Here is a 17,630-nt window from a genome sequence, read left to right as displayed (position 1 = left end):
TTTGAGGTTCGACGAACCTCATCGAACCTCATAGCCAATGACCAAGTCCATAGATCAAAACTCATAACTTCATGTCACAACTCAAGCTTGTATTTTATCCTTGCAGTTTCCAAGTTTGTGATAGCATATTTTATGTTTATTGATGTTGATTTGTTACTATTTTATCCTATAATTCATTTTAAATTAATATATGTTTATATATATAGACGAACCTAATAGCGAACCTCATCAAAAAATTCGAACTCAAACCGAACCCAATCATTGTCGAACCCGAACTCGAACCCGAACCATGTGACATTGGCCATCAACTAGTGATTTAGAGATCAACTAATGGCAAACCTATATAGAGATTGTAAAGGAAGAGGATTTAGAATTGTGTGTTTACGGAGTATGCTTTGATTGCAGACTCTAGTATGATGTTCTCTGGACTCTAGAGGTGATTTAGAGCCTCAATGTTTATGTATTTTGGCTTATATTGTATTGCACTTGGTGCCATTTTTCTATATACAACCTTCATTCTACATATATGAGAAAATTTGCATTCGTTGTCTATAATGGTTTGGATCTGCATTCATGTACATAAATAGAATTACTTATATCAAAATTTAAATAATTTATGTATATTTTGGTTGGCTGAATTTTTTCCTGATTCTGGTCTGGTTAATGATTTTCTAATCTGAAAACTATGCCTGAAGGTTTCCTTCTTCTTGTTGTCTAACCAACCCAAATGTCACTTTAAAAAGGGATGAGGTTGGGTGTAGGTCCCAGGTGAATATGATAGAACAGCTACCCCTTAGACCTAGCATCTAAGCTGAAAGGACTTGTTATGCAAGGTAGCCCCTTGGGGTGTATCTTTGGAAGCAACTTCCAACCAAAATAAAAATAAAAATAAAAAAAATAATGGAGAAATACAACTCCAGACTACGAAATTTGATGATGTAACGATTGCATATAGGTCCATCTTCATCCACCAAGGCATTTGGGTAAACTATAAATGACACTCATTGGTTCTCTATCACGGTAATTTAGTTATAAACTTATATGTTATCTGCAGACAACAATTGTGTCTCCAAAACCCACCACTGGTGCTCCATTGGATGGCCATCATCTCATGTTGAAGGGTAGAACTGCCCTATTTGTTGGTCATTAGATAATCACCAGATTAAGCACCCCTCTATCTCAAGATTTCCATCAGACTCTACAAGCAAGTTGTCTAAGGATGCCACTGAATTTCCTATGTCGACCTTTATGTTTGTTATCTCATTCTTGGAAATGCTGTCAGATTTAACATTTTCTTAGGGTTTATAATATTTGAATGGGCATCATCCCTCTCTCTTTTTTTAAGTCTTCCAAGGGTATATGCATACTGTCTCGTTTCATTTTTTAATATGAAATAGTATCTTACTTTATGCTGGAACAACGAGTTCCAACAAGGACAACATCATTATAGAATTAATACCAAGCCCAATACCACATTTTGATTTTATCAACTAGACCTTCCATCTTTTTCCTTTAACTTTTTTATGCAACCAAACCAAATACTTACAAACATTCAGGACCTAGAGTCAATTCGCACTTCACAACAAGGTCATCTTCTTGTTCTGGGAATGTCTTGTGACTCTTGTGCACCTGACCCATTCCAACTTTCCTAATTCTTTTCTTGGTCCAGTTATTTTAAATGTAATCATCATCGCAATATTTTAAACATTTATGTCTTCACACGAAGAAAGGAAAATACCTTTGTTCCAATTGACTGAAAGAAATAATATTGGGCATCCACGTTTGCAGTTTTTCTTACTGCATGTTAAACACACATGGAAAACAGAGACAATATGAAAGATAAATCATGCAGTACATTTTTATTAACAAGAGATTTACATTTATAGTACATTATGTGACCGTTGGGATTCACATCCCAAGGTCTCTTGGACTGCTTTTGTCCATTCAACTTCCACACTAACCCATTTAGGATTAGGTGTCCAACATTCCCCCCCTTAATCCGAAGGGTTATGTATGAGTCCAAGAAGAGAGCTGTAATACAAAATGTGCAAAAAATGCATGGCAGCACTAGGCTGAATGTGCTCTATGAAATGTTGGTATAAAGGGCGGTGGTTTAAGGATGAACACCAACACTGGAACGCTTAGTGCAGTTCCCGGAACTCTTCCAAAACTGGCAAGAAACTGAAATTTTCTGCTAGAGGAAGTGATCCTATTGTTTTAAAGAGGGAAACCTTCAACCATAAAAGGGAGGTCTCACCCCGCATAAAAGGTAAAACTTCAACCTGAAAAGGGAAGTCTCAACCTGTGATGGTTTAAGGATAACCAACAACTCTGTGATGGTTTAAGGATAACCAACAACTCTGGAATGCTTAATGCAATTCCTGGAACTCTTCCAAAGCTAGCAAGAAGCTGGTGTCTTCTGCTAGAGGAAGTGTTCTCAATTTTGTTCCTGGAACTCTTCCAAAAATGGCAAGAAGCTGAAGTCTTCTGCTAGAGGAAGTGTCCCATATTGCCAACTGAAGGCATGCTCAGGGGCATCTTTGTCTCTGGCTACAACTCTGAAACTGGTGTGGCAGGTTGTGGCTCAGGCTCGCTTGATGTGACTTTGAAGCTTGTAGATGACCATCATTTCCCCCCTGTCAGATACAAGGTGAGAAGATGGAGAAAACTCAACTGCAAGACTGTTCAATATTCTGGAACAAGTTCTGACATGTGTTTGGAATATCTTCTTGGCTGTTGATGCCCATTGCCAAGAAGCGATCCATCCAAGATGAATCTTTGTTCTTGCAGGACGTTTGTTTCTGAAGCATCTGTGTGAAGAGTGACTGGTTTTATGACAGTGCTTACATGGATGAAGATCAAAACAGTGATCTTTCAGATGGCCAACTCGGTCACAGTGTTGGCATTTCACGATCTGTTGTTGTTGTTGTTGTTGTTGTTGTTGATGTGGAAGAGGGGAAGAGTCTGGAACAGCTGGAGGTGAACTGTCATGAGGAGCAGCTGAACTGTCATGAATGAATCCAGCACTCTAAAACTGAATGGGCTTTGAGTAGTCTGGAATATGAAAGGACAAGTCCTTGTCATATCCAAGACCAGTTTTGTGCTTGTTGTGGACAAGCTGTTCCCAAGGTCTGATGATGGGCTTGGGAAGTGCAGACTGAGTTTCTGCATCTGCATGTAAATCTGTTGTTGTATTAGGCACTGAATTTGCAACATTAGTGTCTTGCTGTTTATGGGAGTCTGTTTCAATTTTCCGAACAGAAACAGGTTCAGAATGATGACTCCACTGCTGTAATTCTTCTTGTTGTAGCTTTGTCTCAAGCTGCAAAAAATCAATCTTTTCCTGTGCATATTGTAAAGATTTTTGAATATCTCTAAGAGTGTTTTTGTTGACTTCAACTGTACTTCCATCAGTAGATAAGATTAGAGTGCTTAATAACTCTAATAATCCATGATTTTTCTCCATTGTTCAAACAATCAAATCAATAAATGACCAAAAAATGTACTTGTAGAAACAATAATGGTTTTAGGAAATTAATTTGCCAACTTCTCAACAAGAATTAATTTGCACTATGTCTGCTCATGTTCTCACTTCACAATTTCTTATGCCTCAATTTCTACACAGCAAGTCCAATATTGCTGCCTTAACATAATTTTCAGCTTGACAGGTTTGCAGCCCACAAGCTCTTCTTTTCCAGCAATGACAAGACCCCAACAGAAATGAGATTAGCTTCTATATTTTATCAACCATACACCATATAAATTTTTCGCTCCTTTTCTACCCAATGTCCTTTCACTAAGCTCGTTGATCCTTTCAACACCTCACTCCCTGATTCACTGGTCCTCGAGCTGGAAGGATTTCTAGCCTCCAGCACTATTCATACTAAGAGGTAAAAATATTCTTGTTGCCACTATCGCTCACTCACAATGGTCTATTCAACTATTAATACTCAGATTTTCATTATATTATTCAATATTCATACCTGTTGTTGCAATGAATATCAATAATACCTTACAATTGCCAAGTTTGTGGCCTTCCTTAACACATCAGCTTCTTGCAATTGCATCCAACTTTGATGAGCGAGTAGCTAACTCTGCTGATAGCAAGGAATACCTAAATACATCCCAGAAAATTAAACTCTGATTGATACATGTTCAAAAAGTGAGGAAATATTATCTGTCAAAGAATTTTCGATGAGTACATCTCTTGAAGCACAGTAACAAATTGACCCAACCAAAAGTTGTATTCCTTTCGTCCTTAGTAACACCGTCAGATGATTTTGACTCTGAGTTGCTTCAGCAGCCTGCAGTAATGACAGTACAGAATTAAACTCTCCGCCAGGATGCCCATCAGAAATTCCAACTCGCAAATTCAAGCTCTCGACGATCCTGCGTGGAGGCTCCAATCTCTCTTAATCCGAGGGCCGCCAAATCACTGGCTCTTCTGTGTTGAGCTGTATCGAATTCAGAGGAATGGCCTGATGGAAATTACCATTACAAAGCTAGAGGAGGAAACATGTTATTTGCATTACCAACTAAGTCAGAAACGCAATGACCAACGTCTTTTAGAGTACAGGTTCAAACAAGAACCCTTTGCAATGGAGCGTGATTATCCAATCGCGGGAGAAGCCCATGGAAACGAGAACGAGGTAGAACTGAAATCCCCCGAAATCTATGACGAAGAAGAAGAATCCCCCGTACTTAAAGTGGATTCATGGAGGGCCACGAAGGAGAATTCGGGAACCAGGAATCCCAGCCCACGACGAAACCCGCCAGATGCAGTAATACAGGAAATGCGGCTCCAACAAATGCAATTGTGGTGGGTGGAGTGGTACCAAAAGTTTACGGTGATAATTGGAATATTGATATTGATCACCGCCTTGATGTTAAACCATCACAGGTTGGTTCAACATATAGTTCAACATATAATTGTTTCCTAGAATAACTGGACCCAAATGCCTACCTTTATTGGTAGCGGTCTTCACACAAAGTGTTTGCGCTTTGTTTTATTCTACCCATGGCTCGTCCGCATCAAACAGCAACACTCTCAGAGTACCAAGAAATAATAAAATTTATGGACAACAAAATCTGGCACAAAATCCCTCCACCAGCACCGAGCTTCTATGGAAGCACATCCATGCAATGTGATATCTGTTCTTCTTGACTGTATTAGAGATAATGTTCAGAATGCATCTCTTCCAAAGCATCCTCGACAAGTAGGAGAATCATTAAAGTATTCTGGCAGCGCAGCTTCACATTCAGGTTCAGGCATGGATGTTGATAGGATAATGCGTCTTGTTCCAAAGTGGTCTTCAACGGTGCAAGACAGGGATTCTCTTGTCAAAATGCTACTCCGTAAAATGTTTGCAGAGACATCAAATGCAGTCATTCCACGATTTTTGAGTGAGATTAGTAATCATTTGGCTGATGTTACTCACACTGTTTTCAAACTTCTTATTTCACATATGCAGAAACATAAAGAGGCAGAAGGTGTGTGGAAGGAGAGGCGTTAACCAAGCAACAGTTACGGTAACGCAGTATTATGCAACACAGTGATACCATCAAAATTGTCAATACACCAACAATCAAGATATATAACATACCATGAATACATTCACATCAGATATATGAACCAACGCACCAATATTTGAACACAAAGATTCAAATTTGCAAACCATTGTTTCAACTCTTCGACTTCAAGGTTTTAACCATCTTACATCCCAGCATTCAAAGGTTACCATTCAATATCGATACCAGGACATGTCTCCCCCGCAGGATTTGTGCGATGACAGTTGAAGAATGGGAGTAAAAGTCCCTGGCATACGCGGATCCCATATTCGAAGCACAGAATCAGCCCTGCCTGCAGCAATTAGTGAAGAGCCTTCACCACCGATACTCAGACAATGCAGTGCTTTCCGGCAACCCACTGTCAATGAATTAACGCCAGTTTCAACATCCCAACTCCGCACTGAATGGTCCCAAGAGGCAGAATAAATAGTATCTTTTTCGACCCAGACAACGGAAGAAACACATTGGCTATGTCCTTCCAACGTCCTTGATGCTTCAATCTGAGAAATAATCTGTTCTCATACCAGGTCAGGACAGTAAATGACAGAGGGCGCAGGTAAAGAATGGCACAAATAGCGTTGGGTGAAGGAGCGTTTCGTATGCAGAGAGCAGCGTATTAAATGCAGGTGGAGCAGCTACAGGAGCAGCGTAATTATCATGAAACGCTCATGGACAGTGCAGACAGCACACAGGAAAGGAATATGCACAGCCCAGGGAGTGCAGAGGGCGCAGTCAAGGAGTTACAATTAATTTTAGGAATTCTAAAAATAGGGCTGAAAATTTGACAGAGGTTGCAGCTAGAATTTAGCTGAGAAAATATTTATGAAATGCACAAGTCATGGCAGAAATAACCTGCACATAAAGGCCATAAACCAAATGGCTCACAGTAATTATGCAGGGCAGGAATACACCTGCTCTGATACCATGTTAAACACACATGGAAAACAAAGACAATATGAAAGATAAATCATGCAGTACATTTTTATTAACAAGAGATTTACATTTATAGTACATTATGTGACCGTTGGGATTCACATCCCAAGGTCTCTTGGACTGCTTTTGTCCATTCAACTTCCACACTAACCCATTTAAGATTAGGTGTCCAACACTGCATCTACCACATCTGTCACTAATTTCTGTACTTGTCTTTCTTGTCTGCAACATCTACATTTCTGGGTTCTCACATCCTGGTCTGGACAAATTTCCTCTATTCTTAGTTTATGCCCTCTATGGTCAATCTGCTTGGATTCTGGAAACATTTATCTATCTGGTTCGTGGGTACTGGTTGATTTTCTCTTGGGCATTTGTCTGCCCTCATAGTTCTACTTCTACTCAAGTTTTTGTGGAGTTTGCAACATATCTATCTTATTTCTTTTGTCCCCACTTCTCTATTGTAGGTTGTTCGATTTCTGTGAACATTGTAGACATCATTTTTGTCTTCAATAACACTAGCATGTTCCTCCCAATTCTATTTTTTCTATGGTGCAAATTTTATAAACCTTGTAGAGAAATTAATATGCAACCTTGCAGACATCTTCTCTGGGTATTTTTATTTCAACTGTTAACAAGATTATTTCCTTGTTTAGCATCTTTAGCTCTACTGCAATGGTGTGGCTTCTCTTCTTAGTCTGACATCCACATTCATCACATATGTCTGGCTTATGTCTACAATTTTGCTTGTGTTATGCTTCTGGCATGCCCTTACCACAATGTTTAAATGTTCTTTCCTGCTCTCAATATTGCGACAAAGTTTTCCTGCCCCTTTCTGTCTGGATCTGCAACTGCATTTTTGTGACTTTTTGTAACTTTTTGTGACTTCACAATTCTCTACCACTGACAATTCTTCCAGTCTTACCCTAGTTGTTTATTTTCAAATACTGGAACCGACTTCACATTCTTGGACCACTCGTGGGAAGACGCAGAGGGAAACGTTTCCCCAATGTAGGGGACGCATCTCCCCAAAAGAGGTGCTTCTGGGTGCACCCCCTCAAAAGGGGGACACCCACAAGCACCCCTTTTGAGTTTCAAGAATTTTTGTATCGGGACGCCTAATATTTAAGCTTGTGGCCCTATTATTGCTATGCAATTCATGGAAATGTTAAATTCTTAAAGTAAAAGTGCATCCTTCTACTTAAATTTTTAACATTACCATGAAATGACTCGGGATGTTTGAGAGTGGTTTCGACCTCATTGGATTTCATATGGAGAAATTTTAATTTTAGATTTCACTCAAAATCCAGCAACCTTAACAGTTTTTTGGGATTTTAGGATCAGGGGGACTGCAACATTTCCATTTGGCTTTTGTCATTTACGAGGGTATAGAACTAGTATTTAATCAAGAGCACCAAGCCCTTTGTGTAAATTGATGTTAGTGGCATTGGTTGTCGAACTCCTCTATCATGACCCTACTAAAATTGTACCCATCACTCAAACAAAATCTTGACTTGACATGCTACGTTTTTTCTATCTTATTTTTAATACTTAGAGGGTGATATTGATGACGAAGATCCCAATATAGGTAATGATATTGATGATATGTAGGTATTTGTTGTAGCATGATTATTTTGGATGCTAGAGGTCATATAGAGCCTGTTTGTTGATGTATTTTTGGTTCAGAGACAGATTGCACTCAGTGCTATTTTGGTTATGTGCACCCTTACATACTATATAAATGAAAACTTTTGCTTATTTATGTATAAATGGTTTGGATTTATATGGATGCACATGAATATCTATATATTTGAAATTTGAATATTTTAGGTGTTTTTGGTCAACTAGATTTTTGGTCTGGTATTTTTACCAGTTCCAGTCAAGTTCCAATCAGTTCTTGGTTCAGATGGTTTTCCGGTTTAATCACCAGTTTGGTTCTGATAACATTGGCATCTACTATGGTCTATTTTGCTTAGTACTAATTAGATTCTAGAATGATGAATGATGAATATGGATCAATGTATTTCATCATTGAATCTCGTGGTGTATGGATGAATGATGTATGTGCCAATATGAACAATGAAGATGGATCAGTGTATTTCATTATTTAATTCAATTATGTATGGATCAATATATTTATGCTTTCATTATTGAATATATATTTTGAATATGTATAGGAAACTTAGGGGGGATGGGGAGATGTCAGGGTGTATATATATATATATATATATGTCAGGGTATCCCACCACATCCTCCCTGTGCCACACTCGCATCTCCCCGTCCCAGAGTCTTGGTGGAACATTGATTTGACCTGAATCAATGCAATCACCATACAAACTTGTTTGTAGGTAATTAATTTCTTCAATGAGGTTATTGCAGTATTAAGCAACAGAAATGTGTTAAGTCATTCCGAACCATAACTGCATAAGAAAATTGTACGGTTGCAAGAAATCCAATTTATTAGTTCGTAAATAATTAAACCAAAGATATCAGATAAGTGTAACAATTATATTAGGACATACGTGTGACTGGTAAATCAGTCGAATGAACAAAATCTGCCTAGCTGTTAAAATAAACCCTTATAACAGCACTGTGGATAGGTATATCATAAATATTAAATACAGAGGAAATAAACCCCTATCACAGCACTGTGTGTATTCATAAATATTAAAACAAAATATGAAGTAATTCCTATAAAACTGACTTGGAGACTCCAAACTCTGGATAGATTGGGCAAATCAGTTATGCATAATTGAAAATTTATGTCTAATGCCAATTAAGAACAGGGTACAGGAGGTGATAAGTACTTTGGATATCATTTCTTTCTCACATGTATAAAGAGAGTTTAATACTAATGCCAATTAATTGTCTTAAGAAAATTCACTCTTGCAGGAGGGTGCCTTAACTGAAGATGAATTCAGAGAGAAGACTCTCCTTTCAGTCTCAGAAAGACAGTTGTATTAATCCTCAGTTGCTGACAGAAAAGGCTGGATGTGTAAATTAGACCTTGTTTTTGTTTTAGCTGGTGATAATATAGGGTCATTGAGTCCTGATTTTGTTTAGTGGCTTGCCAAGGTGTCCTTGTGGAAACTAAGAAGACTGTACTTATGTAGTCATAGGACTGCGTTTACAGTGTACAGACAGTGAAATGCTAGTTCTGAGGCTAAGTCTCTTGAGTCTGAACAAGACAGCTGAATGTATATTTTGATTTCAAACTCTGAAATATCAAATGCAGTGATCTTGGGAAAAAAATACTTCTATAAAATCGGAGTTTTTAGGACTAAACAGACCTTGATATTTGGATTTTTGCCTTTTAAATATCGACCAACACCAGTAACTGTCCCTCCAGTTCCTATCCCAGCAACCAAAATGTCAACCTTCCCCTTTGTGTCTTCCCAAATTTCAGGTCCAGTGGTCTCATAATGGACCTACAAAAACAATTGAAAGGTGATATATTAAGTGGTCATTAAGCTTAACTGGACTAAAAGATAATAAAGTTGTTTTAATGTACAGTCATGACTAGAGAAAGGTATAGACTCTATGCAACTGGAGAGTCAAAAAAAGTACAAATAGCGAAATAAAGAGTGCCTAGCGCATCTCTTAAAACAGTAACAAATATAGGCTAGAAACATTGCAGGAAGATAAAAAGAGGGAATAGAAGGGTTTGAAAATCTAAGCAAGTAATGAAACACTGTATAATTTATAAGAGTAATGAAAGAAATTCAGTCTGAATCAATGAATAAGCAAAAATAAAGATTCGTCATTGTTGGCTACCATACCTTGGGATTTGCAGGATTGTCAAACTGTTGAAGCATGTATGCATTAGGTGTTTTATTCAAAATTTCCTCAGCTTTCTGAACAGCTCCCTTCATGCCCTTAGCAGCTTCTGTGAGAACAAGCTCTGCTCCAAAAGCTCTTAGTAGTACTCGCCGTTCCAGACTCATAGATGCCGGCATAGTTAGGATAAGTTTATAACCCTTAGCTGCAGCAATAAATGCTAGACCAATCCCTGTATTCCCACTAGTTGGCTCTACAAGAATGCTCTGTAGATAAAACCACATCTTCACAATCTTTGCAAAAAGATATGCAATGTTTCCTCCCGTGCACATAGATTTTCAAGTGAAATGCATATGTTTCCCGCAAGTTAAAAGATGCTAATGAAGCTGTCTCTTTAATTATTTAGCTAACATACAGTCCTACTAAAGTTACCGATAAGCTTAAGCCTTACAGTCAGCCTCGCTTAGAAATTGACTTGTTGAAGGAAAAAACGAATAGGAATTAAACAGAAAGTTGACAGCCTCAAATGACCTTCTATGAAAAAACCTTACCTTGCCAGGGCTAATGGCACCCTTGGCTTCAGCATCAGTTATCATACTGTAGCCTATTCTGCAAGGAATGAGAAGAATAAGCATTACTACAGTTTCTTAAAATGAACGTTTCTCATTGCAATCATCAAGATGCCAAACGAAGAACTTGCCTGTCCTTCACACTACAGCAAGGCTCCATGATTTCAAGCTTTGCAGCAATGTTTGCAACGCATCCTTTCACAACACTGTTAAGATACACCATTGGTGTCTTTCCAATCAGCTGTTGCAGTTGGAATACAAAAAAATTAGCATCATAATCATATACCTCGCAATGAATCATCCCCAGCTGAGCAACATAATAATTACACTTTCAAAGATCCATTTCCTATCTTCAGGCAATTATTATTTGAAATATCAATATTAGAAAGAAAAAAAGTAGGGAGCCTTCAAAACGATCCTTTTGATCTCCCTAGAGTTGATATTTGTCCCTTTCAAACATTGTACTCCATGTGCCTCACTCTGCATGCAAACAATAATAAACATTCTCGTAGATACAAACAATGATAAACAACCTCAAAATCTGAGATTGTCTGCAGTTGGCATGGCATGGAGTCTGGACAGGGACATACATAGTATAGTAATTCATTGACAAGGAAAGTGTTAAGATCTGCTAAAATCCATTTCTATTGAGCCTTGCACTTAAGAAACTAATTGAATAAGTTGATCACAGATACACACACAACAGAACCCAATAGGTGAGAACATGCTCTTGTGGTTCTTCCAATTCGCAATCATAAAGGTTTCCCTCTCTAAGCTTTTACACTGACATTTCTGTGAAGGTGACTCACGTTGCATAAGGGCTTTAGCAATCAAACGCTCAAGTTGAGGAACATATGGGTGTCCAATTGATAGTGTGGCATGGATCCAATCTAATGGCCAGTCATATACTATATCATGTTATTATATATATATATATATATATATAGACACACACACAAAATTTTCAGCTGCCCACAATTGTCTTATTTCAAATTTGGTTTTCAGCTATCATTCTCTTCACGATTTGATAAATTCCAGCACTTGTATTACTAATTTGACATAAATTACAGTTGAAATTGCTAAGGTTTTAACATTGTGCTTGAAGAAGATATGGCAGATTTACTGGTGTCATAAAGTACATTTCAGATCTGATTTACGCTTGATAAGATTGCCCTAGAGGGCTGAAACTTGTTGGCATACATTTGGTATATTTTCTCTTGGATTGTCTTGATTGAGGCTGAAATGAAGTGAAATATTGTCCATTTTTTGTTGTTGTCAATCATATTTTAGACCAGTCCCAAGGAAGATAATTCACATGAATTGGATCCAAGAAACCTCTAGTAAAAAGGTGAAATTTCTAAACTTGCAATTTTACAAAATTCCTACAATGGACACACTTGGATCACTGACATGGAGTTTTGTACCTGAATTAAGCTAACTTGGGTTGAGGGAGCAGTCATGTATGTGTTGCAGTCCCCGGACAAGAATACTGCTTTGGAGGAGCATTGGAGCCTTGGAGGAAATGGAGGAGAGGCATTGGAACCTTGGAGGCTTGTAGAGGTAGAGCATTGGACACAATCTCATGGAATGTTCATGCCTTGGAGTCATTCTCAATCAATGTTGCATTAATCGTTATCGAGATAATATCGGCATGAGGAAAAAATCGTAATTATCGGGAAATGATCGGAAATAATCGGGAAAAAATCGTTTGGTACAAAAATATTCATTTTTTTCATTTTTTTTCAATTTTTTTAATATCTAAACCATCTACAACATAAAATAAATACATTGACACATAAATATGATAAAAGAACTAATATATAAGATGTTTAATATCATTTCTAGTGCTAAAATATCAACAAAAATATAATAATGTATCTCATCATGTCATAATGTCATATACAATAAAATGAAGAAAATAACTAAAGTCTAATCCTATTGATTTCCTCTGCCCCTCTTGCGAGAAAATGCCACAGCTTTCCCTTTCCCTCTAGATGTAGATGCTGGTGCTGGTGGAGTTGGCAGTGGAGTCTGTTGTGCTCTAGAAGCTGAAGAACTAGAAGTAGGAGCTATAGGAGGTAGACCACGTCCTCTACTGGTGGCAAGGGTAGCCCGAGCAGGTGGCGTCACCTGGAAACATTACAATCTCCCAATCCTGAAATCCTGAAAAACTGATAAGTCCGCTGGATTTTGAATGAAATCTAAAATTCTACTTTCTCCATATGAAATCCAATGAGGCCAGAACCACTCTCAAACATCCTGAGTCATTTCATGGTAATGTTAAAAATTTAAGTAAAAGTGACATTCTCCTTTAAGGAGAATGTCACTTTTACTTTAAGAATTTAACATTACCATGAATAGCATATCAATACTAGGGCCTAGGCTTGATCATTAAGCTGCCCCACTCAAAAATTATTTGTTTCTTTCAAAAAACATTGCATTTTGAACATTTAGCATCCCTTATAAAACCACGCTGCCCCGACCCTTGGCGATAACTTGGAAAAAAATCGCGTATAAAAAAAAATGCGAGTATTACTCGCGATAATATCGGCTTCGGGAAAAAATCGCGATTTTAACAACACTATTCTCAATGATGATATCACTTGGAGCTTGGCATGTTCTTATTTTTCAAGTGCCAGTTTCAGGTTTAATGTCTCATGCAGTTATTTTACCCTCATAGCTTATTTTACCTAGTAAATGAATAAAGAAAATCTAAAAACTACAAACAGAAAATTCTTTGGCGCTTTAACTCAGCAAATAGCAGCAGAAAATATTTCAGAAATTGAGCCAAAAAAAACAAGAACACCAATTATTTTAACCCTCCAGTCTCTCTTCATTAAATTTTTCTTAGAGAAATTATAGGCTCCCTTTCCAGGAAAAATGATCCATAGAATTACAGGAAATATAAAACAATAAAACTTGGGATTTTTCTCCAGCAAAAATATAGCAGCCCGCTTCACACATGCAAATACTATCTGCCACAAAATCTATCCTTTTGGTGGGTATCCACTTCAATTTCAACCATAAATTTTATTGCCCTGGTTGTTTGCCTAAGAGGGAACCCCTAGTTCTCCTTCCTTGACTTAAGGGCTTCCTTGAAGGTTTCATGAGCCTTGTCTTAGCTGTTACACATCATGAGAAACCTTTTCTCTTTGCCTTGACCTTTGGATACTCCAACTCTCGCCTAATTTATCAAACCCTAGGTCTTGTGCCCTCTTTCTAGGTCTCATCATAGAAAGCAAATTGCTTCCTTGTGAAGCCTTGAGCCTAAATTGAGTCTTTCTTGAAGAGCTACTAGCGAGATCATTTCATACCTTAACCTTAGAGTACCTATCGTGATCTCTCTCGACCGGGACTCCTCCCATTGGTGAAAATCCATAAAGAGCAGGGGGGTTTTGGCTGTGGTGACAATGGGTCACTACCCTATTATTGCTTCTTGGTCTAGTTTATGCTTTGTGGGATTTCTCCCTTTAAGGCCTGCTAAATCTTGCGACAATAGGGTTAAAGAACATATGACAGATTTTACCAAGATTATTGTATCTAATTTCATTCTTAGACAGTGATGATATTAAATGCACAATAGCGTAGGCAAACAGTGGATTACATCATTACACTAATAACTCACAAATTCACATTCAGTTTCATCAATAACTCAGGCACATGATACCAATCCAGTAATACAAAATGGGGTTATAAACCCAATATTTCACACTACAAATTTAAGTCCACAACAGTTACTAATACTCCCATTGCCCTAAATCTAACCTTCAATCAACTTCAATGCCAAACTTTGTTGTCTCTTTTTTGCTTCTCAACTACCCTAGTCAACTGAATATAATTGTTGCCACAGGTAAAGGGATTAGCCTTCCAACAACCAGGGTTTGACCTTGCGTTGTCCAATGTTTATTTGCCCAAACTTTAGAAAGATGACGCTACCTAATTGGGACCTCAATTACTAACTTGCTACCATAGCCAAGCTACAAATCTCAGTGTCGTTACAAGGGCTTGATTGTTGTTGATAGTCTTTCTAATGATGAAACCGCAGTCCTAATTCAACCTAAAAAGCTTCTTTATTGTCACAAAAGTCACTCAAAGAGCTTGTGATGACAAATGAATGGCTCTGTTGCCCTGGAACTGCCCTAACCAGTCCTTAACTCCGCTGAACAGTCCCTCTATAGCTTAGTCAAGGATGTCACTACCCTAGAAATGACCAAAATGACCTTTGTTGTCCTCATCTGCCCTCAATCAAGTTGTGGTGCCACAGACAAAGTTGGAAAAGAGGTCACCACCTCAATCAAAATGTTTGAACCCAGCTCATCGCTTCTCCAACTGCCTCGTTGCCCTAGGTTCATGCCACAAAAGCCACAAAATACTTTCCAAGCCTAAAGCCCAACGAATGTCTCTCCTTGACTACCAAAAACCAAACAAAAGTGCCTTAGAAAATTGTGCCAATCAGATGAGAGAAAAGAAGGGCCTAGCTAGGGTGGGATCATCACCACCAAAACCAATCAAAAGAAAAAGGGGTCTTAAAACCCTCAGAGACTCTGCACACAAAGCAAAAAAGTTCAATCAACCTTGATGAGAAAATGATTTTACCCCTCTTATTTATAGATCCCCTTTGGGGTTACAAGTTTCCTCCACTTAGCCCCAATTTTGGCTTCCTTCACAAGTTTTGCCCAACTTACCCCAATTTTCCCAATGTTGCGCCAAAAGCATTGGATAATCAGTTCCCCCCTTATAGTCATTGATGTGGCTCATCAATGCCATATAACTCGTGAACCGTTGTGGTCGTCTACTCTCCCTGAAAGTACCACTGGGAGCTGCATGCCTCTTTGCATCCTGCAAAGTGTCACGAAGCCATGTTGGCTTCTTCCTGGCCTCTGCAACATCTCTAGGCAGGTCCACTGCTGGCTCTACGAAATCCTGATAATATAAAGGATGAACAATTGGACTTGAGGGATATGTATCCACATCCTTCGAAACCTCTTGCTCCTCATTATCAAGCTCCATATGAGACTCTCTACAGCTCCTAAAGGCTACCTCCTCATTAAAAGTAACATCCCGACTAACCTCAATCTAACGTTGTCTTGGAACGTAGATCATGTAGGCCTTTGAAGCCTTGTTGTATCCCACAAAATTACCCTTCTTCCCAAAAGGTTCTAACTTCTTCCTCTTCTCCTTGGACACGTGGATGTATACTAGACAACCAAATATCCTCAAATGACTAACCTTTGGCTTCACTCCTACGAATGCCTCCTCAAGAGTCTTGTCCTCCAATATTCGGTGAGGACTCCTATTTTGAACATAAATTGTCGTGTTGGATGCCTCTGCCCATAAGAACATGGGTAAATCCTAATCATGAATCATTGCTTTGACAGCCTCCACAATGGACTTGTTCTTCCTTTCCACAACCCCATTCTACTAAGGGTTGTAAGGAACTATCAACTCCCTCTTGATCCCTACCTCCTTGCAGAAATCATTGAAGTCCTTGGAAGTATACTCTCCTCCATTATCTAACCTCAAAATCTTGATCTTCTTCCCTGTCAAGTTCTCTACCTGAGCCCTGAACTCCTGGAACCTGCTGAAGACCTCATCCTTGGTCTTCATGAAGTAGATCCATGTCTTTTGGGAGAAATCATCAATGAATGTCACATAGTACAAGAAACCACCCAAAGATGATACTATCATCGATACACATACATTTGAAGTGCACAACCCCTACAAACACACTCATGCCCTACCTAGAGCTGTGGAAGACCTGTAACCATCTTCCTCAATGTTGGCAAAGCCCTATAGTGCAAGTGAGCAAATCTTCGATGCCATAACTCACATAAATGGATACTGTCATGTACCAATGCCTAGGCTAGATGTCTCAACAATCTATACAGTCCTCCCTCTTGAACACTAAACACTCATGCTGAGTCTATATTTGAGCCCTTAGGCCATACAAGAACCTGACCATCTACAAATGCAACTATGTAACCTCTATCCTCCAACGCTGAAATAGAGATCAAGTTCTTCTTCAATCCTGGTACAAACAATACATCTCTCATGTGTAGAGAATCTTCAAACTCCAACTGAAATGATGTTGTCCCAACTCCTTTTACTGCATACTTGGAATTATCTCCAAGTTCCACCTGCAATGTTGAATCCTTCTTTGTCAAATTTGTGAGAGAATATCATGAACCTATCATGTGCCTAGAAGCACCACTGTCCAACAACCAAATATCACTATTGTTTATAATAGTGCCTCAAAGAGCAAAGACAAAGAAATACTCTTTTTGAAGTCCATCTGCAATCTTATCAAGTTTAAATTCATTTGTCTTCTTTTGTGGTATATGCTCATCATCATCATCAACATCAGTTGTTGATGCACGTTGTTTTCCCTTCATTTTCTTTTGAGGACACTGGGTGGCATAGTGACCAAATGTATGACATTTACTTGATCTTTGAAAGATCCTTCTTCTTCTTATCTTGAACTAGAGTTGATCTTCCACCTGTATTTTTCTTATCAACGTTTCTTCTTCCTTTTCCTTTCCTTGCATGAGCTGCAAGGGCTTGGGTTTCTTCATCCTGAGGTCTCTGCAAGCTATTCTTGGACAACAATCTGGCCTCCTCTTGGACACAATCAGTCCAAAGTTTATCAAACTTGGGTAGGTCAACCCGTGCACAAATACCCTATACAAATGGATCCCATGAACGAAATCCATTTAGAGTCATTGTAACAAGCTCTACATCATCGATGATATCTCCAATGGCTTTAAGTTGATCTCTCAACTGGAAGAC

The 17,630-nt window shown here is 38.5% G+C and overlaps 1 protein-coding gene across 1 annotated transcript in view; it reads right to left on the bottom strand.

Annotated features, from left to right (window-relative positions):
• The window catches only part of LOC149196948 (cysteine synthase-like), a 108,601-nt gene that overhangs the window by 84,652 nt on the left and 6,319 nt on the right, over positions 1 to 17,630 (bottom strand). Inside the window, exons 2-5 of the mRNA XM_089405691.1 lie at positions 10,976 to 11,085; positions 10,827 to 10,884; positions 10,278 to 10,541; positions 9,789 to 9,926 (exon numbers count right to left, since the gene is read on the bottom strand). Of these exons, the coding sequence (XP_089261817.1) occupies positions 9,789 to 9,926; positions 10,278 to 10,541; positions 10,827 to 10,884; positions 10,976 to 11,085 (570 nt within the window). The remainder of the gene's footprint in view (positions 1 to 9,788; positions 9,927 to 10,277; positions 10,542 to 10,826; positions 10,885 to 10,975; positions 11,086 to 17,630) is intronic.

The sequence above is a fragment of the Pinus tabuliformis genome, chromosome 2_2 (assembly GCF_031772625.1).
Source record: "Pinus tabuliformis cultivar Carrire ecotype Pingquan chromosome 2_2, CPIR1, whole genome shotgun sequence".
Lineage (NCBI taxonomy): Eukaryota > Viridiplantae > Streptophyta > Pinopsida > Pinales > Pinaceae > Pinus > Pinus tabuliformis.
The sequence above is the reverse complement of the archived record's forward strand: the minus strand, read 5'-3'. Positions and strand labels throughout refer to the sequence as shown.